The sequence below is a fragment of the Amblyomma mixtum genome, chromosome 1 (genome assembly GCF_055824585.1).
Source record: "Amblyomma mixtum isolate Tamu chromosome 1, ASM5582458v1, whole genome shotgun sequence".
In the NCBI taxonomy this organism is placed as follows: Eukaryota; Metazoa; Arthropoda; class Arachnida; order Ixodida; family Ixodidae; genus Amblyomma; species Amblyomma mixtum.
The window spans coordinates 239,016,564-239,041,614 of NC_143012.1; the positions used below are offsets into that span (position 1 = coordinate 239,016,564).

The 25,051-nt window shown below is 46.7% G+C and overlaps 1 protein-coding gene across 2 annotated transcripts in view; it reads left to right on the plus strand.

The window, feature by feature from the left end:
* Positions 1-24,608, plus strand: part of Octalpha2R (alpha2-adrenergic-like octopamine receptor) — a 268,393-nt gene extending 243,785 nt beyond the window's left edge. For both annotated transcript variants that reach the window (XM_089565199.1, XM_089565194.1), the window contains one exon: positions 7,031-24,608. In XM_089565199.1, the coding sequence (XP_089421325.1) occupies positions 7,232-8,845 (1,614 nt within the window). In that variant the 5' untranslated portion in view covers positions 7,031-7,231 and the 3' untranslated portion in view covers positions 8,846-24,608. The remainder of the gene's footprint in view (positions 1-7,030) is intronic.
* Positions 24,609-25,051: the final 443 nt, after the last annotated feature.

Sequence of the window (25,051 nt, forward strand, 5' to 3'; positions counted from 1 at the left end):
AGCGCCATCGGCGCCCTCCGATGGATGCTTCCCATACAGCTGTCACGCCTTGTTTGCCGCCACCGTGACGAATAGCGCTCCCCTGGAGAACGCGCTGTCCCACTCGAAGGGAGGCCGAGCGGTTTGTCGCCCGCAGCGGTCGGCCGGAGCTCCTCTGCTGAGGGGTACAAATGGACCGGCGTCCCCCGCGGAGCGGGAACGCGTGGGTGTACTCGGGGTCTGCCATGCCGAGACGTGGCTGCGTCGCTAGTCTATTAAGGCGCACCGCGTCAAGTCCACGGAGGCATGAACAATGGACAGTGGCCTGCCAAGAGTGAACGAAGGATTGCATTAACTGACGGCGAACGTAGTCGTCGCAAGGTGCGCGAACTAGGGTTACGAGGGGGAGGTGGTCTGAGTTGAAATTCCTCGGTTTTTGGGGTTGCTAAGAGGCAGGATTACTTGGCGCCTGTATTTTTTATGTAATTATTGAGTTGTTTAATATTCACACATTCAAGTAGCGTTTATTTCTTTATCTATTATTATTTGTTAACTTATCATTAACTGAGAACAAAACTGCGCGCACCAACGCCATCTTTACTGGAGACTGCAGACGTTGCATAAGGTACATAATTGAAGAAATTTTAAGACACATTAAAATTTATGGTTAGAAATTTATTCGCAATAAAATGCATGTTACATGGCTAATAAACTGTACAGATGGAGGTTCGGAAGTTAGACTGCCAGGGAGACCTCCTGTTGCAAAGCAGATATAAAGAAATTCATATATGTTAGGCAACACGGTAAAAATACAGCTTAAGCGCGAAAAATAACACAGGTTTACTTGCACATTGCAGAGTAACTATAAAAAATTCTTGCGTGAAAACACATGGCGCCTTATGGTTACAACGCGAAGAACTTTACCAAGGAAGCGAGAAAATTAAATAACAGGAAAGGCAAAAAATCAACAGAGTACATGAGACACGATACGTCGGGATTATGTCAATGCAAAAAAATAAAGAAACAGTAGAACAAACAATTGTGTCAATTTAAGAAATTAAAAAATACAAAAATATAACTATCTGAAAGTCTAAGAGTGGACAACAAATTGCTCTTCAAAAATTTCTGAAAGGACGGATGGGTGAGAGATAATTTGACAATTGTAGGCAATGAATTCCATAATGGGATGGTGGAGAACTGTCTTTTTTTTACGCAGTTAGCGCTGATTTTTGCTAGAAGCGAATCATTATATTCAGAAAATCTAGTGTTACTTGAATCAAACAAATTCAGATTATTGCTATTTCTACAAGCACGAAAGTTAAGAATAGCTAACTTGGGGTCATGTTGTAGTGACAATGGTAGAATTCCAGGGTTATCATACACATGCGGAACGGAAGCTCTAGGGTGACTCAACGTAATTCGGCGTGCGGCTTGGTTCTGAATATGATGAAGACAGTATATATGAATAAAGTATGTGTTACCCCAAGGTGATAAACGATATGTAAAATGTCTGTGTTAAAATAATAGTACAATATATGAGAGGATAATTTCTGGTTGAATATAATGCCGAGTTTTTATTAGTACGTGGATGCCAAAAGATATTTTAGTCATAAGACACTTAGCATACATATCAAACTTTCAGTGATTGTCAAGATTGCGAATGATTGTACTCTTTTTCTATAATGTTTACAATAAAGACTGTACGTTGCAGTTTGTGTTTTAGAGCAACGTAGAGTCAATGCAGAGCTCTATATAATCGCCACAACGCGAGGAGTGCCTTTGGGCATGCTTGTGTTACAGCAGCGGAGGAAAGCGGCTTGCAGCTCACCGAAATTATCTTCTCTAGCGCGGAATCATTTTATCGGCGGAGGATATGCGGCCCTGACATCATCAACAACAACAGCCGTATTATGTTCCTTGCAGGACAAATACATCTTTCATTGTTCTAAAATTAGCCCCGGCCTACCCCAGTCTCGCCCACTCCCGCAAATTTTGTGATCCCACCTCCGCACCTGACTTTCTGCCGTCCCCTGCTGGCATCCCCGTGACATCAATGGCTGCCAAAGCTGAGACATCCACTCTGACTAACTGACAAAGAAAAGAGGCCGCACACTCCGAGGCGTTTGACGACGTAGTGATTCACCCATGCATTAACGAGAGAAGCCTCGACAATCGGCACTGACAATTAGGTGGTCTTGAGACATGCGGAGTTCGTATAGTTAGCTAGCAGACTGACGCTAATGGATTGAGGCTCACTGTCGACCTTGTTTTCTTCATTTTGCGTTGTAAAGAATCCCATCTTCCTGCCTTCTTCGTACCGAAGACGCACCTAAGATGTTACGTAATGTTATGTTATGTTATGTTATGTTATGTTACGTTATGTTATGTTATGTTATGTTATGTTATGTTATATGTTATGTTATGTTATGTTATGTTATGTTATGTTATGTTATGTTATGTTATGTTATGTTATGTTGCCAGCGTATAGTAGCAGCGCACTGCATCCTTCTCGACCCCTGAGCGCGACGCGAACTGGCCCATAGTACCGCAAATCAATCGCGGACAGCGTCCTACGAGCTCGTTACACCCAGGGCGCTTGCTTTGTACACGCTAGAAGAAAATACCGGCGACCGGGCGTTGTCCTCGCCTTTCCTGAGGCCTCTTTCTCTCTCGCTCATCGCTCCCTGCCCTTAACGACATAAATCTCGCGCCAGCTAGGCGCCAATATACCGTTTTCAAAAATTTTTCATCGGCCCTGTGCCGTTTTTTATACTCACCCACTCGCCTTTCCTGCCAACCCTCTTTTCTGTCTCAGGCGGCGCAAAGTGCCTGGAGATCAGAATCCATCCGGACGCCACCTCGCTCGTTCTTTCAAGGCGGCCGCTATTTCCTCTGGACAGGCAGTTACGCTCCGTCCACGCCCTCGGACCCTTTTTTGAATGATGCTAGTCGCCGAGGAACGCTCCCCCTCTTTCCCCACTTTTTTTCCCCTTTTCCCATATTTCCCGCTCGCTCCGCTCCTGCCGTCGCGTTGAGATTGCATCGTTGACGAATGCAACCTCCAGCGGACGATATTTATCGCGGACACGCTACGCCGCATCGCATTTGTTTGTGCTCTGCATAAAGCAGCATCTCCCTCCCTCCCCCACCCTCTCTCTCTTCCTTTATCTGTGTCGTTCTCTTTCTGTTCTCTTTCTTGGCCACTCCTCCGTTCACGAGTCCGGTTCAATGTTTTATTTTCTAGCTCTCTGCCTTTTCATCATCCTTCCTTTATATCGCTCTTTTCATTCTTCCTTTCTTCTTTGCTCGTTCGTTACATAGAGCGGTCAAGTTCGCCTTTCGGTACGTTCCGTTTCTCCTTGTCTCGTCCTTTTGTGGCCAGTGACCGGGAGCTTTGGGTTTCATCGCCTCCTAGACGGACGCCTCGAGGCAAGTGCGCCGATAAGAGCGCCCCATCGCTCCACGATAGTCTCATCTCTGCGAGGGCTTTCACGCGCGAGGCGCATCTTTTGTTCCTCTTTGCCCGAGAGCTCCAATGCAGTGAGCTTGCCAATGATGGCCTGCGTGGCTTTAGTCTTCCTACGTACAACACTCGTGTACGATATATAGATGCATAGATGCGGAGGTACTGCCAGCTTTGACATGCTCTTCGGATAATAACCTGCTGGCATTCACCTAGTTTTGCACTACCGCTTGGCGTAACTTTCCTGGCGTTCAAAAGACGTACAGTGCATGCTTGATGTAAATATGAAACTAAAATAATAGCAGGTACACATAAAAAATGCCGGATGCAACCGATGCTCAAATGCATATCCCACCGACTGCCAGTAGAAGCCCCTGTATTTTTTTCTGTGTTTTTAACCTACCGCTACTGCTTCCCCCCCCCCCCCCCCCCCCCCCATGTAGGCCACCATATATATAGTGTGCGCTAGCACATGGGCGATCTTCATAATTACTCAGCTGATCTGGACTGTAATCAAAGAAGTTCTATATCCGAACCGGAGAGGCTTATTCTGTCAAAATGTTTAGTTTTCAAGCCCTGTACAATGCATTTCCCTGTCACTGACGAAATAGCCTGCCATTGGCGCTCAGATCTCAAACAACGCAAGAAACAGACAAGAAACAATAAAACGCTAGATCTGGTTGTAGCATCGTCGGGACGAGTGAGGCTAAATAAATAAACTCCCCAAGAACACATGGCAAGTTTGTCTGATTTGCCTGAAATATCGAAACGACGCAAACGCGGAACCGAAAAGAAGACAGTGCAACCGTTGCACATTTCCATAAGTTCATTTAATCTGTGCCGGATGCTGTTGCAACGTTTGAGTCCCCCTGTGTCATTAAAAACCAATATTAACGATATTAATGGTAGCGCTGGTGCCTTTGTCCCTCTTAAGCATATGTTTGCGCTGTCTAGAACATCAGTCGTCCAATCAAGAAGCCCGACGTTGAACACGTGTATTAGCTGACGGCTTCGCCTTTAAGCAAAATGTACGCGTCTTACTTTAAAAGGTCGACTAGAGCATTAATTGTACTCATGCAAGGAATGAATTTACTGTGTAGAAAACACACGCTAGAGTCACAGCGGCAAGTGCAGTCAGGATGACTGCATTAAACATTAAACTAGCAAATGAGACAGGCGCGATGCGCAGTTAATGAATGCGCAGTGCTTATATCTGCTTGCATTAGAGTATGCGGCTGGCAGTAGCCTGACAGCTCTGCTGAAGTCCACAAGCGCAGCAGCTGGGCTTCAAGAAGGTCTTTTGTCTCGTGTTATGTTTAATTTGCATTTCGTCTAGCTCGAATCTCTGAATTTTAAAGCTTGCATAAAGTGCATTCTAAAATCAGAAGCTGGTCGCGTATCTTGATGCCGACCGGTTGCTCATGTCGTGGCTCAGCTTCCGCGAGAGAAATCTGCGCGAAAAAACCCACCTATAGCACGCCGTGAAGAAACAAGCAGAGATAGTTTAACGTTATGTTTTTGTTCTTGTTCTCTTGATAAAGTAGTCAGTTTTCTATTAATTTTTTTTTTGGCTGTGTAAAATCAGATAAGTAAGGAAGAGGTCCCAACAAGCCAGTTCCCTACAAAATAAACCACCTCTTTTATTAGTAGCCAATTTTTCTTTCTCCTTTTTGTTGCCATTTATTTACTTGCTTACTGTCTGTCTGTCTGTCTGTCTGTCTGTCTGTCTGTCTGTCTGTCTGTCTGTCTGTCTGTCTGTCTGTCTTACCTTACCTTACCTTACCTTACCTTACCTTACCTTACCTTACCTTACCTTACCTTACCTTACCTAACCTCACCTTACTTTATCTTGTCTGTCTCTCTGCTTTCTGTCTTTCGTGGTCTGTTTCCCCTATCTTTATTCCTCTTTTTATGCCTGTTGAACAACATGTACGCCTGTTGTGTCTTTGTTAGAGCTTCGTTAAGGTCATGAACCTAGCGATTGTCTTCCATTTTTCATATTCGTTATATTTTCTTTTTTTTTGTCAGTGGTAATGGTATGTCCTCAAAGTTCAGCGCCAGTTCGCTGTCGCTAGTTCACCTTTACGCAAGCATTTATCGACGCGTCAGCTGCTCTGCACGTCAAATCAAGTCAACTTTGGTGCTTATTTTTTAAGGCCGCGTTTATCTGCAACGCATCTCTGTCAACCTCGCTTCGAGAATGACGCGCATTAACAATGGCAACATGCGTTTGCAATTTGCCCTGTGCTTCAAATGTTTGCATTTGCTGAACCAAAACGGCGCGTTGAACTCCGTAGGCAATGATGCGGAGACAGCGAACAGCGCCCTTTGTGATCTCGTCGTGAAGAATCGATCTTGCTGCCGCGCTCGTAACTGCAGTAAGCACTGTACGTGTACCCCACTAAGTACGCCGCTCAGCAAGGGCTTTAAGCCCGGGCGTTCATTAACTGTAGAGGTCAATTTCGCGAGTAGGACATTTTTCTTTGTTTATTCAAGCTTTTTATTCTACTGGCACTTGCTCTTACACTGTCCTCTGGCCGGGCCACGAGCTTCGGTGGGATGAAGTGTTGTATGAAGTGTTCAGTGTTTCTTATCTGCTACTGTGATGACCGCCAAAGCAAAATAAATGCACTTCCACTGGCATATTACTGGCGACTGCTACAAATACGAGCAATATAAAAAGACAAACTTGGCACGTGCTTAAGACGGAAATTCATTTTACCATTGCATCGAGCTTGAAAGCCATTATAGAGGGATCACGCGTCTGGAGAAAAAGTACTTAAAAAAGCACACAAAAAGTACTCGTAGTCATAACCTGGGAGCAATCGTTAGATGCATCCTAATAGTTTTCATTTTCGTGTTCCTTTGCATAGTGCATACATTGTGAACGACAATTTCTTCTTGTACGACGACTTAATAAAGGGTGCGAAGACACAGCAGTAACAAGTTGGGAAATGCTCCTGCTACCCGTTATCCCGTGCGCCGTTTTACTCGGCGCGCGGTTTTTATAAAGCTCTCTACGAACCATGAGTGGAATTTGTTTTCATTGCCTTTGTGAAAGCACTCCACGTCGTCTGTGTATCCTCTAGGTTTGTGTCTTTTAAGCTACCTTAACAGTGTTCTTCAGTTTCTGTACACTGCCACCTTCCCAACACCTTATGTCAATGCACAGCCTTCCCTCGAATCGGCTAGTTTTCTTTTTCTGAAACAGCAGCACGAAATCGCCTTTCAAATGAACGTTGAACGTGCACCCTCCGCCGCACCCTTCCCCACCTCTACAAAAAACTGCCTTTCGTTACACTCAAGCCCGTCTCCATGGATAAAATCTTATAGGCAAACATCAAGTTTGGTCTCATGTTAAACGTTCCAGCTGAAAGCCTCTTCGTTAATGAAAAAAAAAAAAGAAGATTGGTAAGTACGAATGGCGATGGCCGTGGAAGCGGTGCTTGTTTCTCTGCCAGCGGGCGAGCCGGTGAGAGCACAGCAGCGGCGCGCGTGATCGAAAGCGTGCAGCTGTTGGCGTCTCCGCGCGGAGGCGGCATGCGTAGCGTGCGGCGGCGGCTGACGCAGCTTCGCTTCTTCTCGCAGGAGGAGGGCGCGCACCACCGAGGAGGCGACGAGGAGCGAGCCTGGCTGCCGAGAGGAGGAGGAGGCCCCGGGACCTGCGGACAGACCTCTGCGGCCGGCAGAACACCGAGCGGCGTGGCTGGCCCGCGCTAAGCGGGCGGCCATGCCCCTGAGCGGCGGCGGCGCGCGGCAGCGACGAGGAGGCGCGGCGCGGCGGCGGCCATGAGCAACGGCACGGCCAACCTGAGCTGGCTGGACGGCGTGGCGGCGCTGAACGCGACGCTCGAAGGCAATGGCTCGGCGGACGACGAGTGGCCGACGGTGCATGACGACCCCTGGGACGGGTCGCCCTACCCGAGCCGCTACTCGAAGCTGAGCTTCGTGATAACCGCCTTCGTGGTGACGTGCATCATGATCCTCATCGTGGTGGGCAATATGCTGGTGTGCATCGCCATCGCCACCGAGAAGACGCTCAAGACCATCCAGAACTGGTTCATCGCCTCCCTGGCAGTGTCCGACTTCCTCATCGGGCTCATCATCATGCCCTTCTCGCTCGCCAAGGAGCTGATGGGCTACTGGATCTTCGGGCCGCTCTGGTGTGACGTGCACGCCGCGCTGGACGTGCTCATCTGCACCGCCTCCATCAACAACCTGTGCCTCATCAGCCTGGACCGATACTGGTCGGTCACGCACGCCGTCGAGTACCTCAAGAAGCGCACCGCCTCGCGCGCCATGGCCATGATCTGCTTCGTGTGGCTCCTCTCTGCGCTCATCTCGCTGCCTCCGCTCGTCGGCTGGAAGAAGTCCCAGCAGGCCTCCGACTACCCCCAGTGCTCGGTGTCCGAGGACGTAGGTTATGTGCTGTACTCGGCCCTAGGGTCGTTCTATGTTCCCGCGGTCGTCATGGTGTTTGTGTACATCCGGATATTCCTGGCGGCACGCTCGCGCGCGCGCCGGCACGTGAAGAAGCAGGCCCGGCACGTCCCCGAGCTCACGAACGATCCGGTGCGCGACAAGTCGACCACGACCACGACCACCACGTGCACCAGCTTCAGCAACCCGAGCCCGCCGGACTCCTCGGCGGCGGCGGCGCACAAGATGAACGGCGGCGGCGGCGGAGGGGCGCAGCGCAGGGGCATCCTGCCCAGCGCCGCGCCGCAGATTATCATCGAGACGCCCGAAGAGCCGAGCTCTTCGCCGCCGTCGCCGCTGCTGCCCCGCCGCCAGGAGGGCCTCGGGCTCAGGGCCCCGGACCTCGGCCCACGGGACGAGTCCGAGGCGGCGCCGCTGCAGGGCTCGCACGACGCGCCGGGCTTGCTGAGCGCGCCGCAGGCGCGGATCGCGCGCTCTCCTTACGGCTCCACGCTGTCCCTCAACGAGCGCGACGAGGACAGCGAGCTGTGCGAGTCTTCCAACGCGGCCGGAGGTGAATCTTCGGGCGGCAGCGGCGGCAACAGGCGCGGTGGCGGGGCAGCGGCTGCGGCGGCGGCGGCTCGGTCCGCCAAGAAGCGGCCCGTGCCCCCGCAGGGCCTCACCTACGCCGTGGCACGCCACAGCCCATCCGACGCCGAGCGCCACAAGCGCAGGCTGGCCAAGGCCCGCGAGCGCCGAGCCACCATGATCCTGGGTCTGATCATGGCCGCCTTCATCCTGGCCTGGCTGCCCTTCTTCGTCATCTACGTGCTCGGCGCTCTGTGCAAGAGCTGCCACTACAGCGACACGGTGTTTGCGGTCGCCTTTTGGCTCGGCTACTGCAACTCGGCCGTCAATCCCATCATCTACACCATTTTCAACCGGGACTTCCGCAAAGCCTTCCGCAAAATCCTCTTCAAGTGATCCTGCGCCGCCGCTGCCGCCATCCGGCCCGGCGCTGTCTTCCACAACGCCGCCTGGCCCACTGCCGCCGCGGCGCAGCGTCGCCCGTCGAAGGATCCCCGCAACCGCCGCGGCTTCTAAAAACCCCACCGCTGCCTGCTGCTGCTGCTCCTGTCCTCGCCGCCGTACTCGTAGCCAGAGGAAACCTCCGGGAGAAGGCGCTCCGCGTGTGTGTGTCGTGCGCGCTCATAGCGCCCGCTCGCCATCGGAGCCCGCCTTCCGCGCGCGCCCAGGGACCTGTCCACGCCGTCTGTGGCCTGTGCGTCTCGCGCCTCGACAGTGCCAGAGTCCAACCGCGCCGCCACGCGCGCCGCACGGCGGCCAACGACACCACAGACGACAACCGTGCGTGCCGCTGCCGTGCTGTGCCCGCGCTGCGCACACATGCCACGACCGCACAACTGTGTATACATGTTTGTTAACTACTTATAATACCGTAGCACCTACGCGCGCTGCCCCGCACACCCCACCGCGACCCGCCCCGCCGCCGTATAGCATTGCAGGTGGCACCTGGGGCGGGCAGCAGTTCCAGGACTGGCTGATGGACGATTCGTGTCCGCCGCGAACTTTCGTTCCCCGCAGTTTCTTACCGTTGTTACTTTTGCCCTTGCGTAAGCGTTGCGTAAGCGCCGCTTCCCTATGGCCTAGCAACGCGCACGAAACACACGCAGACAAAACACACGTAAAGAGTTTGACAGCTGCCCTCCAGGATGAAATTAACCCGGTTTTTTATGAAAAATTTGAGTCCTCCATACGTGCTGTGCGTTGAGAAGACGTATTTTTGTCGGAGATCACCAGCAATCGGACTAAACGACGGGATACGGAGGTTGAAACTTGAGAATATAGTTTTGATTCTTTAAAGGCTCCAGTTGTCCTCACATCGTTAGGGTGCGGTGTCAAGGTTGGCAAACCAGAAATGAAATAACCCACGCGGCAAAAATTGGCGTCAACAGTTTCAGTGCCGCGTGTGGACGTTGCTGAGCGCAATACTGAAGTTAAATGCTGCGCTCGTCCTTGCATTCTAGGAGTGCGAATACTGGCTTCTTTTCTTCTGGCTGCTTGGATAAAGGCGCGTCATTTAGTGTCAGGAGCGCTTAAATTTTGCGGAATTAACTTTTAGCGCCGCTGTGCGTAAAGTTGAGCGCCGAATTCACAGCTGCACAAAGTGGGAAAAAGGTGGTACCTTCTTGAAAAAAGCATACAAAGCATCTTCGCATGCAAAGCATTAATTTTTGAAAAGATGAGCAAAAAACTCAGACATATAAAAACTCACACGCACACTCGTATATGCGCAAATACACACAGTAACATGCACGAACACGCGTGTACATAAAAAAAAAACATGCAGTTGTCTTGATTCGAACGAGGAACAGGAAAAACAGCGCTTGAATGTTTTTTTTTTTTTTGAGGGATATGTATTACACGATATACAGGTCGAGCTGTAAATAACGCTGCATAACGCGATACCCGTCGCAATGTCCCTAAACGTTTATATTCAAGCTGTTCGAAGAGAGAAAGAGCTTCCGGCGGACGCAAACTTTGTATACTTTTTGCAATGGTGTCGTCTACTGTGTTTCTTCTTTCTTCTCATTTTTGTCTGTGAGATCACTCAAGGTTCCATCGTCTCTCTAGGATCACACACACACACGTATGCATGGCACGCCCATGCGCCGGCATGCACACACCCAGTCGCTCCTTCGCCATTCCCTTACACTCAAGTCGCCAGAGACTACACCGCATGCGTCCAAGTGCGATAAACAAGCAACTAAGCAAAGCGCGGCCATGTTTCTCATCCTTATACTATTATAATTATATTAAACTATTGTTTAACCACCTGCACTACACCCCCCTTACTTTTCTGAGCAGTTAATTTATTCCTGGTTCCTTCCCGGAAGCAGTTCTAATCATTAGAGGCGACACACTCTAAGCGGTTGCCTTTTCTAAGACAGTGTGATGCACGGCAGTGGTGGTGACCCAAGCGAATATTATGTGTGAAGGGTGAGTCAAAACCTGGAGCTTGATATGTTGTAGCAGACATGCTACTGATAAACCGAGGGATCGTACCAGATACGACTAAGACGCCAAGAAAGTAGATTTAAAGCTTAATTTTGTGGCTCAGGAAGCTGGAAAATGCATTCAATAACACAACATTTATTTGTACATTCTGAGCATTACTCTGTTGCACTGCTATACTCAAACGCAATAATAACGGCATTAGCTGTTGATGTTCGTTTGGACTTAAAAGTTAGCATCACCGTCACCATTCGTTGGTCGCTTCATTGTCAGGAATAAACCTCGCGCGGCATTTAAAATGCTGCGCGAAGGCTTCGAAGCTTAGAAACAATGACCCCCCTTGTGACTGCAATCGAACAAGCGCATGACGCACGTTGTAAGCAATGTGCATAGTGACCATCTGTTTGGTGAGACATATACTTGGTATGAACACCACAAGCCCTTTGCAGTCGCTGGAGCAACGGAGCGCTAGCCTTGTAAAAGTGAAAGAAAATTCGTTTTGTAAATGAGTTTTCATTCAGTGTGACGAATTGACTTTCAAAGGGAGAGATTTTCACTGCTGTTGTACCTTCGAGCCATTTATGCGAGCAGTTAATAATATCTTGCTGGCAAACATAAATACCGACATAGGGAAATGATGAGGATAAAAGTAGCAAGCTCTTCCTCATGAGTAAATGGGAAGTGAAAAATGAGAGGAATGAAAAAAGCGAAGCAAGTTCATTGCGAGAGTGTGAAATGCGCGAACTGTAGTTTGCAGCAGTTGTGGGCAAATATGAGGAATTTTCGGTTGTCCCATAAATAACATAAATGGCTCATCAGCCACTTCGAGGAGGACAATGGCGCATTTGCTTCTTGTAGAAAAATGAGCGTCATACGCGAGAAAAACTTCGTCAGGCGCAGGAAACATGATTACGCGTACTCATTCCAACATCTAAATAGTAATCAAGTTTGCGCGCTATATGTGGCAGACATTTCGCATGCCCACTTCATGAACGGATAGCAATTTCACCTATTACCAGGTCAAAGCAAACAAGTGACTACACAAGTGTACTCCTTAATTCTCTAGTAATCGAGCTTCTTCGCATGATATAAGCCGCTGCTGGAGGCTCATTCTGCGCAACGAAAGAGCTTGTTTCGAAATTCCGCACATCCGACAATAATTGCTCTAAGTAAGTGAATTGAACGCAGGGCATGCCAAGCAACTGGGCATGCCTGGTATTTCTTTGTTGTTACTTTGTTTTATCTTTTCATTTTCTTAGACACGCACGTTGCATTGCGAGGTGCGTAAAAGGATCCCCTCCCCCAAAAAAATAAAAAATAAAAACCCTAAAAAATAAAGCAGCAGAGCTTTCAGGGAGATGACAATTTACAAGAAACGATCTTTTTTTTACACCTGTGCTAGTTTGTTTTCTTTTGCATCTATCCTTTGCGATACTTTCGTAAACGCGCTTAAATTTTAACTCCAACCGCTTGCAGACTCTTGAGCACTGCCTTCGCACAGGCATAACATTCACGTGCTATTGCTGGAGTGTCTGGCACTAGCTTCAGAGTCGCCTGCTGGAGACAGAGAGAGAGAGAGAGAGGGTAGAAAGAAACCGTTTAATGAGAAAGCAGAGAATTCAGCCGGAGTTTAAAAATCGCTGGCATGCAGGCTACGGCGGTATCCAGCTGTGATATGCATTTGGACGTAAATGCTGTCTAGCATGTAGCACTCCGAAGCAAACTTCCCCGCAGTGTACTGTAGATTAAGCATGCAGCGGTGGCTTAATCTTGTGCGGAGAAGCAAGCTTACAAGAGAAGTGCGGGATAAACTGGTACGATTTTCTTGCGTGTGCGCTGACACACTAATTTCTTAGAAGTAATTGCCTCGGGATTGCTTTGAGAGAAACGCAATTTAGGCGGAGTAAAAGTCGCTTTTCAACTCAGAAATTATTTATATAATTTCTAATATGTGTCTCAAAAAGACAACACAGGATTATTTCACGCATGTAAAATGATGTCGTGCGTACCCAACGACATTTTATTAAAAAAAATAACTGCGGAGGCCAGAACACCAAAATCAAGTCACATAAATCGCGTTCATCAAACCACCTTTTTTTTTTTTTTGTAGAACGCCAGATGGTTGCGGTATCGTTCTGGGCGGGGTGGAGCTTGTTCGTGGAATTTTGCACACCTACGGCAAGCGTTTCGTCGTACTCAACCATTCATGTTTCTTTCTATTAAACTGATTTCCTCTTTGTTCGTTCGTTAGTAAAGTGTCCGAAACGTGGCACAATAAGGGAGCGCTCAACGGTCACTCGCGGTGTTACATTAATTGTTCCTTTACGTGGGTTCAGGGTTAGAATCTCACGAATAAAATGATTACTGAGGCATATGCTCTAGATTTTAGGGCACCCGTGAGCTGCTTTTAGAGATTTGACTTTTGATATATGTCGCAAAGTTTAACGAAAAGACGTTGTCATGCATTATGGAAGTTTTGCGGCGGGAACAGTGCTGTAGGCGCTGAGCGTTTTAATGCATTCTGGTCTGGTCTCTTTTCCTTCTCTTCTCGTTTTATTTTCTTAGGTTTCTGCGCAATGGTAAGGCGGACACGCAATCTGCCGAGGCAGATAAAATAGTTCTCCGTCGCTTTAGAACAACTGCACACAAAGTCACGCTTTAGGGACCTGCTCTACACACCGGTTAGCCCTTTTTGCATAGGCGGTGCGGGCAGGGCAATTTCATTTTTATTTTTTCTTGGGTCGCGTACCTAACGACCGTGTTCACCGCTTGAAAAACAACGAGAGTTCAGGTACCCGCGTAAAATGTGGCACCCGAATAGTGGCACCCGAATTGTGGCACCCGAATTGTGGCACCGGAATTGAGGTAGATTTAAGAACATTTTTAGGCTAAAATGATCGCGAATAAAATTATATTCATGACAATACTTTATAATTTCCCTTAACTGACGAGCTTTCAGTAAACAAAGACAAAAAAAAAGCAACCTGAGTACGTTTGGACGAGTCAGTAATGCCCTTGCTCACTTATTCCCGTTCTTTTTATTTTTTTTTCCTTCTCAAATCGCTTTAGCACAGGTGCATTACTGGCTGCCCGGTGACTAATTAGCCGACCAGATAAGCCGGAGAGACTTGCTCGAGTGAAATGTCAGGCAAAGCGTTATGCTTGCCTTGACAAACGACCTGGGTCGTTAACGCAGGAAGTTGGCAAACGTCCCGAGCTGTGCGAAGAGAAACCCAGCGTCTGCTGGCGCTTTCGAAAGCGGTGAGGTGATTTTGCCTCAAGTCATCCTCGCGCCTCCTATCTCATTACGCACTGGAGCAGAGAAGTTTATCGGATACAACTAGGGGATAAAGAAAGAAGCGCGGTGTGCATTGCTAAATAAAGAACTAAAAGAAGCAGATTAAATTGCCTCACAGCGCAAATCATTTGCTGGAAGAGAGCTTTAGCTTGAATGCCAGCTGTATGTATAGGACTTGCCGAAATGCAAATGGTGGGTAACGTACCTGCCTATAATTTCTCCCTAGGAATGTCTGCCTCAGGGACGCCAAAAAATAAATGCCATTTACAAAGTCGAGCAGACAGAGTCCGAACGCCTCTTGTTCTTTTCTTTTGTTTGGTAACTCTCCCAAGGCCTCAACGAAAATTTCGCGCGTAATTAGGACCACAAAACAACAGCCTGCATTCACGCCATTGTTTCGGCTTGGCATTTTGGAATCACTGTAAGGATCAGACAGCCGCTCAAAAAAAAGAGAAACGAACGATAATGTTGAGTTATTTGTCTGGACTCCGTATTGTATCGCCCGACAGACAACATCCTTGTAACTTACCCCAGCTACCAAAGGCGAGCGCAGCTATATTAATCACGGCACCAGGATGGAGAAAAATCTATTCAGGCAAAGGCAGGACTGCTTCTCAACCAAGCTTTCGAACACTGCATAATTATTTTTGGTATTAACGACGACATAGCGTGGGCTTTTATTCCGAATTTCCCACAGTGTCGTCTTTGTCTCGTCCTCTGCCTGAGGCGCTTCCGAGACAATACCTATTTCGTGTCCGTTTAATATGCTGCTTCTGGGAAGTGCAAACACATCGTTTACTTTTTTTATTTAATAGCATACTTTTTTTAAATATTTGCCTGGAGGTAATGTTTACACTTTCTTCTTGAGCAACGTCATTCTTTCTTTCTTCTGTTGACGTTAGCTGTTGCTCAACGGTATCAGGAGAGGTAAAAGTGTCCGCTGTTTTCGCACAAACCGATGCCCGCTTGTATAGAGTAATTCAGCAATACGCTTGCGCAACATTACGACGGTTCGTGATCACTTCTGGTCGCTTTTCCTCAGCGGAGTGTTTGTGCCTGAGACCGAAACGAACACGTGCTGCTAGAAGCAAGAACAAAAACCGAGGCCCCTGACTTGCGCTGCACAAAAATCACTCTCAAGGACTCAATTTTACACGCATATAATTTGTCTGCGAACCCCGATTTCTCCTTAACTCACAGCACTCGCTCATTCTGCCATGAAGGTCAAGCTTTCACATCTTCACGCGTTTGTGCTTTCTGATGGCATGGGATTGGTACTAAACGCAGCCGGAATTTCTCCAGTATTTAACCTTACTTTATTTGGTTGGCAGTGTCGACAATGAACACTATTGCAAGTAAGCAGTTGTGATGAGGCAATAATAGTCTACGGTAATCAATACCTACGAGCGGGCCTCGTATTTGTTCTCCTGTCGTATTCTATCGTATACTAAAAGCAAGCAGCTTATGTCATAATTGCCGACGAAAACAAAAAACGAGCCCAAAACAAAAACAAAACCCTCGCGCATACACACACACCCACCCACGCACACACATGTTCACACACAGAGGGAAACGAAATGAATAGCGGCTGTTGGCTGCAGCGGACTGCGTCGCAGCTCGTGGGTGAGAAAATGGTGGAGGAAAATGAGCAACAAAAATACAGGGAAAAAAAGAGTGCATCAAACTTTGCTTAATCGAAGCCTATGGCAGCACGCCGGTGGAGCAGATACCGATCTTTCGTACTTGTTTTTTTTTTCAGTTTTTCTCTCATCACTACAGCTTCTCGACACGCTACTCTCCCTCACGCCTTATGTACACGCCGGGCCCGATAGCACCAAAGACTACAGCACATCGTCCGCCTCGGTCTCCCGACGCCACCGAAGCACAAACACAAACGCCGATCGAAACACTGACACACGTGCACACAATCGCTCGTGCGTACCATAAAACATGCTACATTTGTATGCAACCAGACGAGCACGTGTTCCCGCCTCCGCCCAGTTCCTCGCATTATTTCGGCAATTATGCATGAGATCTCTTCTCACCAACGACCCCGCTTTTTTTCTTTTTTTGAAGCCAATGAAGTGACGCGCCTCGCTCACATCCATTCTTTGAAATTTTATATCACCCCTCGTGCAAGCGTGACATTCTTCTCCTGGAGGCAGCGTTACGAGTTTGCCTGACTGTAAAAAAAGTAGCACAAAGACCCATCTCAAGCACAAGTAGATGCAGCTCGTGTTTTATTTTTTGTTGTTGCTGTCAACTGCGATTGCACAAAATGAGAGAAGGCCTTCATTTAGACTTGCACTCGTCAACTAAATTCTCTACTAGTTAAAGCAGCATGCGGTCAGTGTACCAAATGGTAAGCAGCTCCACCTGCTCCTTTCATTTTTGTTCATTTCATCCTCTGAGAATGCTTTGTATCCTTTCAGCGTTGCATAACACCAGTCAGATCACTGATATTGGAGATGCTGTATTGCACTTCTGGCGAAAATGCGTTAACTGCAGGCCAATTGTTCTTTGTCTTCAGCGTTCTTTGAAGTCAGGAGACAAAACCGCGAGGTATCAATCTGTTAAAAATGTAGATGGTTCACTGGAATGAGCACATTCTTTTCCTTTCTTTCTTTCTTTCTTTCTTTCTTTCTTTCTTTCTTTCTTTCTTTCTTTCTTTCTTTCTTTCTTTCTTTCTTTCTTTCTTTCTTTCTTTCTTTCTTTCTTTCTTTCTTTCTTCCTTTCTTTCTTTCTTTCTTTCTTTCTTTCTCTTTTCTTTTTTTGCCTAGAACTTCAAAATGTCATCTTCTACGCTCGTGTGTTTCAGTTCTGTCGTTTCCGGCGAGCTCTCTGAGAAGATCATTTTTGTGCTCATGCTTGCGAGCTCATTCCTTTGAGACGGAAATAGAACAGCTCTAACAATGTTGCTCACCCTTTGGTGCATTCCAAAATTATTTTCTTTATTACAAACTTTTTCCTATAAGGTCAGATGCTCGTAAACGTCGTCTGTAGAAGAAAAAGTTGCTTTCTCGAAGTTGTAAATCTATGTTCTGTTTGTGCTTTCATATGACCTTCTTCAGGAATCATCATGCTTTGGCAGTGTAGTAGCACTCCGAGAAGTATTTGTGATATACTCCTGAAATGATATTCGAGATCTGTTTCTGCTCAGAATTATGCCTGCAGGCTAAAAAGGGCATCCATCGAGGAACCAGGTATAACAGTACCGCAGTATAAAGCATAATAACGCCGGACACCACCTTCTATCCCATTCCGCACACTCTCGTCTTTGAATCAAATAGCTGCGAAGCCAGAGACGCAACTAAGTGGTAAAAAGATCCCCCACACCCCTAAATTTGTTTTAATGTCTTTGTATCTTTATGCTTAATTTGTTTTCTCGTCTTTTTTAGGGCAGCACATTTGGCTCCTTTATGTACCCGCACGCGGAAAGATTTGTTACTTTCTGACCATTGCCCCTCGAGAATCTCCACCACGCTCACACTCACGAATACGACGAATGCGACGACACTTTGGACAACAGCAAGCAAACACACATTGTCTCAATGGTGCTGCAAAACCGCGACAAAAAAAAAGGGGTCTTTCCGCGATGAAGGAAGGCCACCTGGACTGACTCGTTAGCTTCGAAGCGTCGGATTAAGTGTACTGCTTACGCATGGTGAGAAGGAAAATGTGAAAGGAAAGGAGCGGAAGAACGGCGATGCGTATAGAATTGCGTAGAAGCAGCAGAAATAGAAGAGGCCTACGTGAAAGAAGAAAAAAAAAGCATATTTCTCGGTGTCTCGCGTCTCCGTGTTGTCTTCTCTGCTCGTTGTTGTTGTTGTTGTTGACCGGGAATGCAAGGACTGCGTGTTTATCTGTTGTTGTAACGGTCGGTTTTGCAAATTAGTGAAGCACGTGCCGTGAGAGAGTGTGTCAGTGAATGGATGCGTGAATGATGGAGCCTGCTGTCTGTCGCTCCAAGCGCCTCTGACTCAATGGTGGAGCGAAGCAGAGCGCGGACGAGGCCTATGCTTCTTTTGAAATCTTTTTTTTTTCTTCTTCATTGGCCCACTCGTCGCACTGTGGCGTGGCAGTTTCAAATTTCCACAAACTCCACTTTTTTTATTCGATTTTCGCAAGAGCTCTGCGCAAGAACAAAACCGTTTCTTGGTAACGGCGCTGGCGCAAAAATTACCCTCTCCAGCCTAATCATTTGTATTGCGTGATCTACTCTTACAATCCTTATCCAGCACCGATGAACATAAGCGTTACAGGCCTGTTGTTTCATTTCTTTTCTTTTTTTCACAGAATAGCTTCAACTATCAATGGCCGGACGTGAAACCTTGAAATATAATTTAAAAGCTTCATGATCGCAAGCGTTGATACCACCGCTAATTAAAAACTGGCTAATGACTGTGCTCTGGATGATAGCCACACTCAAGTCACAAACGTTGTAAGAAGAAGAAAAGGAGAATGAATTATGACATTACGACTTCCAGCCTTTAACCTCGGTAGAATTGGTTACTTTTTTTTAGAAAACGAGTTGTCAACAAATCAACCGTATCCTCGAGGCTGGAAATAAAAGGAAGATTCTGAGAGAAGAGAGCATGTACGCGTGAAAAGGCCATCGAATAAGTTCTGCCATCTTTCTAGTCGATAAAAACGTTAAACTTTTTGAGCATTGAATCTCCATACAAGCTGGTTAAAGGTTAATGCACACATGACGTTACTTTTCTACATGAACGGCGCACCAAGTCCTGAGGCGTGCTATCAGCAACAAATTAAACGGGAACCAGATAACTGAACCGTGAACAGCAAAATGAGGAGATCTTAGCCGAGAGACGCTCTATTTTAGCTGTACAGCAAAATGAGGAGATCTTAGCCGAGAGACGCTCTATTTTAGCGCGCGCTAATTTATCTTTTAAGGCCCGAAGACTGCCCTTTAGAAGCGTTTGTCAACCTCACTTGGATTTCATCTCTAGTATCTAACATTTTCGCGTTTTTGAGATCGCATATCAGTTCTCTTGATCGCGTTTCATTTGTTGCTGATAATACACTGCTCCTCGGCACAGACTCCGAGCTGCGCACACAGAAACCAATACCTGGGGCACAAAACTGTAGTTCAGGCTTCGGCACTTACCTGCCTCTTCCCAGTGGTGGTGTGCAGTTCCTTGCCTCTCAAAATCCAACAGCTAGCCTCGTCAGATCGGCGCTCGTTCAACTGTCTTCACGCAATAGATTAGCTTGTTGGTGCCTAAGAAAGCAAGAAATGTGCACTGGCGACACCTTAGCGACCCACCGCTTGTTTCTAAGTTAGGGTACAGAAAGTCGAAGTTGCTTCCGCGCACTCGTGATTCAGACCGGCCAGTTTCCATGCGTCCCGTATTTAAAAACACTGGATTATTTATTCGATTGCTTGCTGTCCGTATGATTCGAACGTTGTTTGGAACACTGAATAAGCTCATAGACAAACTCTATTTAGAAACGCTTAATGGTGTTCTAATAAAGTGATTTCCGGTATATTCATCATTGCACATAATACCGCGGACTCAAGAGGATCACGTGGTCCCAAGCTAACGGCCTGGTGACAGTCTAAAATACCAGAAAATCTTTTCCCTCCCCCGTCGCTATTGCGTCGATCCCTTTTTGTGTACTGGCAAAAGGTACTTTCAGGACGTGTTTTACCTATGCAGGCTTGCCCGGTCAAAACTATCCACGCCGTTTTCACGATGCGAACTCCGTAACTAACAACAATGCTAAGCAGTGTCGCGTTGACTGAGATGAGTTGGAAATTGTCGCCACCGAAACAAGGTACACCACGACATCGACAAACACTGCATGCTGTACACTTCCTCCTCGTTGCAAACAGTTGTCTCGTAGACCTCGAAAGACTGGCGCTTAAAAGTTTATGCGGCTATCTAAAAAACGTTGCGTATTGATTCATGTGCAGATGTTATGACGGGCCTTGAATATTGGTAAGCTTGCTTCCAAATTCAGACCAATCCAGCAGTCGCTTCGTGCAAGTGTGTCACCCATCATTCAGGGATGGCCTGCTTTTTTTTATTTTGTAAACACGTGAGCCCTGTGCAACGAACCTACCTTAATTCGGTTCTGTTCGCTGCATTTCATTGTTCCTTACCCTATGCTGAACACTGCTACAATTTGAGACAGCTCGAGTGATTTGAAAGAGCCACGCGCTGTAGAGCGAATTCCTCTTCCCATATGCCGCACTGCCTCCCGGAGCGACTGGTGTTGTTTTTTGTTTCTTTTTATTGAAATGTTGCTTGGCTATAGTCTATCAGTACACGCCTGTTATTGGTTGCCTGTTCCCTTACTATAGCGTGGGTTAATAGCCTGCGCAAGTGAGCCGATGACCGTGGTTGTTTACTCCTGTTTTAGCGTAGCTCACAGAACGGGCCAACCCGCGCTGGTTGCAGGCTTCCTTATAATCACCGGATGACGACGCGCTGATGTGATTGCCTATGTAACGCATTGTGATTGTGCAATATTACTCGGCACGCAAACTGTTCACACACGGTGGTGAGTCGTCGAGCTCCCTTCTGTTGTCGGTTCTCGTGTTTGTTCCTGTGGTTGCAAAAAAAAAACACATGTTGTACGTATATACATATATATATAAAAATAAATATGTTATATATACATAAATGTACACTATAACACAAAAACGCTTTGTCCGCGCCGACAGGGCCGGAACTGTGAGAGGACCTGCCATCTTGTGGCCCGTTCATGCCCAGCCCTTGCCGAGTAATGAGTGTTATACATAGTACGTTATAAGTACATATGACCATATGAAAATACATATATACATATAAAAATATTATATATATATACACACACACGAGATTCTAGATGTACTATGAACACCGCGCGCGCGCTTGACCGTAAGTGCGAGTGACGAAACGTGATGACGTATGTGCGTGTGATTGTGCGCGAGTGGTTTTGTTGTCAGTCGTGTGCGAGTTCTAAGTGCGTGGGCCAGTACAAACGTGTTCATGTTTGAATCGGTTCGACGGTAGCAAACCATATGCATACGCGGTCTGTTTTTTCTACGGCACAAAAGAAGAGAAAAAAAAATATGCTGGACTAAACAACAGCAGCGGCAACAACAACGCAAATGGCTGTTCCACGATATTTTCCAATCTTCTTCTTTCTTTGTTTCTTCTGTTTTTTCGTATGCATCGTCTTTCCTGGAAGAAAGGACGAAAAGAAAAAAAAAAGACCCGATTCCCCTTCGCCTCTTTTTCGAGCCTTTTTCCCAGCAATCGCTTTTTTTATTGTTAACTTAATGCAAAGCCGGACAGCAAACGCTCCACTGAACTGAATACCATGGTGCTTGTTGAACACAGCGTTTCATACCTATGCCTAGCGTACCATGCAGCGTGGCCATGTACGAGCCCCGCCGCAACATGCCTGTGAAGCTGTAAGCGAGAAAAAAAAATTAAGCAGAGAGAATAAAAATGAAACGGGAAGGGCTGACGTGCTCAGGGCACCGCACAGGTTGCGGATAATTATGGCAGCAGAGTCAGTACGGGCTGTTAAAAAACAAAAATATCGAAACCTGAAGACGCGAAAGCAAAGAATCAACGGCAGTACCCAAGCTACGAACCACAGGAATATAACCTGTCGTGCCAGCAGGGTTTTAGTGTCGTGCTGCACTTAGAAAGACATAACTGCTCCACTTCTTTTCGAAATTTTGCGCTGTTAGCCACGTCTGTGCCGTCTCAAGGCACATGACATTTGTAATTTGCTGTATTTGATTATTTCGTTCCATTATGTTTACTTTTCTAAACTTTTTCTCACGTTAGCTTGGTTTCTCGACATATGGCAGCGCTCATCACTGCAGCCCGAGTATGGTTAGGCACCGAAACATACGCGTATACCATGTCCGTAATTGCCTGTAGCAACGTGTTGAGCTTTTGCGGAGCATGAACGCATCAACTATAGAACGAGTAAGAAAAAACAATAATAAAGTATGTGCAGAATAACCACGCGATAAGAGCCACAACCTCGTTTGTCCAGCAGCTTTGAGTACGACCCAAAAGTTGTAAAAGTGTTCCTTTCCGCAATTTCTTTTCGTTTTGTTTGCTATGCGTTGTTTCAGTTTGTCTTAGCGGGCATGTAGACGTGGCAACTCAGCAATTACAGCAATAACAATTATTAAAACAATGGTAACAAATAATTTGCATTACCCATCCCTTGCATTTTGTGTGCAAGCTTTTCTGCATAATAAGCCTGCAATGCAGCAAAGAAGAACTTAAAATTAACCGGAACGTAGTGGCGCCATGACAGTGGATATGCGGCGCAGAAGCGCACTTGCAGCAGAGGAGGGTTTTTTTTTTTTTTTCATTCATATAGAACGCTGACACGCAAACAATTTCGATAAGAAGGATATTTTTACAACTTTTGGGAATGCCTGTGCATTTGTGCAGAGCCGAAATTCGATGCACACCGAACAAAGCAGGCCGCACAAGACTTCACATTCCAAGATTGCCTTAACTGCTGTCTCAACGGTGGTGGGCCGCTGGTCTCATGAAGTGGTAAGCCGCACCTCCCGAAAAAAAAAAAACGAGTACATAGTGCGTTAAAGAAAAATGCATTAACCCGACATCTCTTTACAAGTCTGCCGGCGCAGAAAGGACATCACAAATTAAACCGCATTAGAGGCACTCCCTAAATAACATCTACTCTTGATGAAAACTGCGCTGAAGGGTACCACAGCGTTACATCACCGTCGCCTGAGCAAATATGTAGACTTCTTCGCAGAGATCAGCAAGTTTCTAACCTCTGTTTTACATTTCGAAACATGTAGCATGACTACGATGCTCAAAACTGAAAGAAAAAAATGGAGAAGACATTTGGCTTGGTCCTCGCACTTCGTCCTTTCCCGCTACGACGAAAACTCAAATGGGAACTTTACTATAAAGACAGATTTAACAGCGTTACTGTAATCTGTTGACTCCATATAGCGATACAAAATTGTCGCAGCTGGTCCAGTCAGGTAACAGAGAATAAGCACGGCCTACACGTCAGTCCGAATTTTAGGTGTTTTTTTTTAACTCTCATTGCCATTTTAACAGCTTTACCCTGAGAAGGGACCAGGCGTGAAAATACATGGGCTAGTGTCAGATCCACCAAGCGCAGCGGTCATCGCCCTGAAACAGTCTAATGTTGCAGCGTTTAGTTCACAGTACTTATAGTCATAGAAGAGCAAGACAAATTTGCATTGAGCTTTAAAAGGGCACCGAAATCGAAAAGCTACGAGGACCCAACAAAATGCACTGCACGAGGACTTTGCTCCTTTCAGAGAGCCACGCTGAATGTACGTTAAAAAGCAAGAAGTGAATGTCAACGTTATCTCCGCTAAAAACATGAACGAATTGTGAACCGTAGCTGCTGCACATACCTTTCTGGTCTAACGACGTATGCGACATGAGGTAAACAAAGCCATAACGTCGAGCTCTTCAAATTGAAAGGAATAGCCGAGTTAAAAGTGCCAAGTGTCAATATTTCATGTGAGGAGCAATACTGGACGGTTTTTCACCACAGAACAATTACTGTTGGTCATGCATTAGTTGGTGAGGAGAAGCTACTACTGAGCTTCTGAACTACAAAAAGACACAATAAGAAAACAGAGTTGCCATAATGTTCAATTCCCATTGCTTCTACACAGCAAGCTTAATACGATGCAATGTTTTATTGTCTTCTTTCTAAAATTCTTGTTCTTGCACGAAACATCTACCCTTCGCTCAACTCAGAAGCGACACGCCGTATTTGGCTGCTGTCGTACTGCAAGTTATTGTCAACAACCTGTGCCCATGTTTGCACTCGAAGAACGCAGCCCTATCCCGTCTCACAGTGCGCGCGCCACAGCTGTGGCGAGAAATTGCGCGTGTTGTTTGCTGAGACACGAAAGAAGCAGCAGCGGGAGACGAGAGAAAAGAAATAACATAACGAACAAACTGGTACTACAACCCAGCCTTGACGCGACGTTTCTGTTGTGGGTATACTCTTCCGTTCGCCATGGAAGAATGAACACTTGAATTTCATTTTTTCATCCTTTTTGGCCCGAAACGTCCCCGCAGGAACAAAACTCACGGCTGTTTACATTCACTTTTTTATAAACTGCTACCCTTCGCTGCCTCTTGCACGCACTCTGCAATTCACCTTCCTGTGCACACCATGAGAAGGTATAAACACAAGACAAAGCAACTTTTGGCTAGCATTGTATAAGAATGCGAGAAAAAAAAACACCACTGTTCAAATCGACTGTCCTGAGTGCATGTTGGAGTCTGTTGTTCGTTTATCGCTGCGTGTGCATTGTTTGCTTTTTCTGGTTCATTTCGATCCCTGTTATGCAACGTATTCCGCTGTGAATACCTTTGAGGTAAATAAAACAAAATTCAAGGACGTTTCTTTCAGAACTGTTTCTTTCTCAAGACGCACATTGCCTCGGAGATTGTGCAATTGTACGACCGAGTGCACCTCAAGACCACAATCATGTGAATGCAGAAAGGCGCCATAGGTCGACATTGTAGTTCAACGGCAATGATGCACGACATACAAAAGGGGCCGTGAGCAGCCTTTCATCAAAGTTGCCGCTTTTGTTTGTTTTTTTTCAGCGTTATACACCAGTTAAGTACCTCTTCTAAGCCCCCTCCAAGGGTCAGGCAGAGTGTTTAATCAGTAGTGTCCCCTTTTTATTAGTGTGGTGGTAGGTGCCCCCAAGCCATTAATTCGTAGCATGCTATTTATCTTCGGATTAACAGTCAGTTTCGTTCCCCTATCTGAACCAATTGCTTATCTTTCTGCATCATTCTTCTAGGAGGCAGGTGAACGTAGGAGGACTAGGG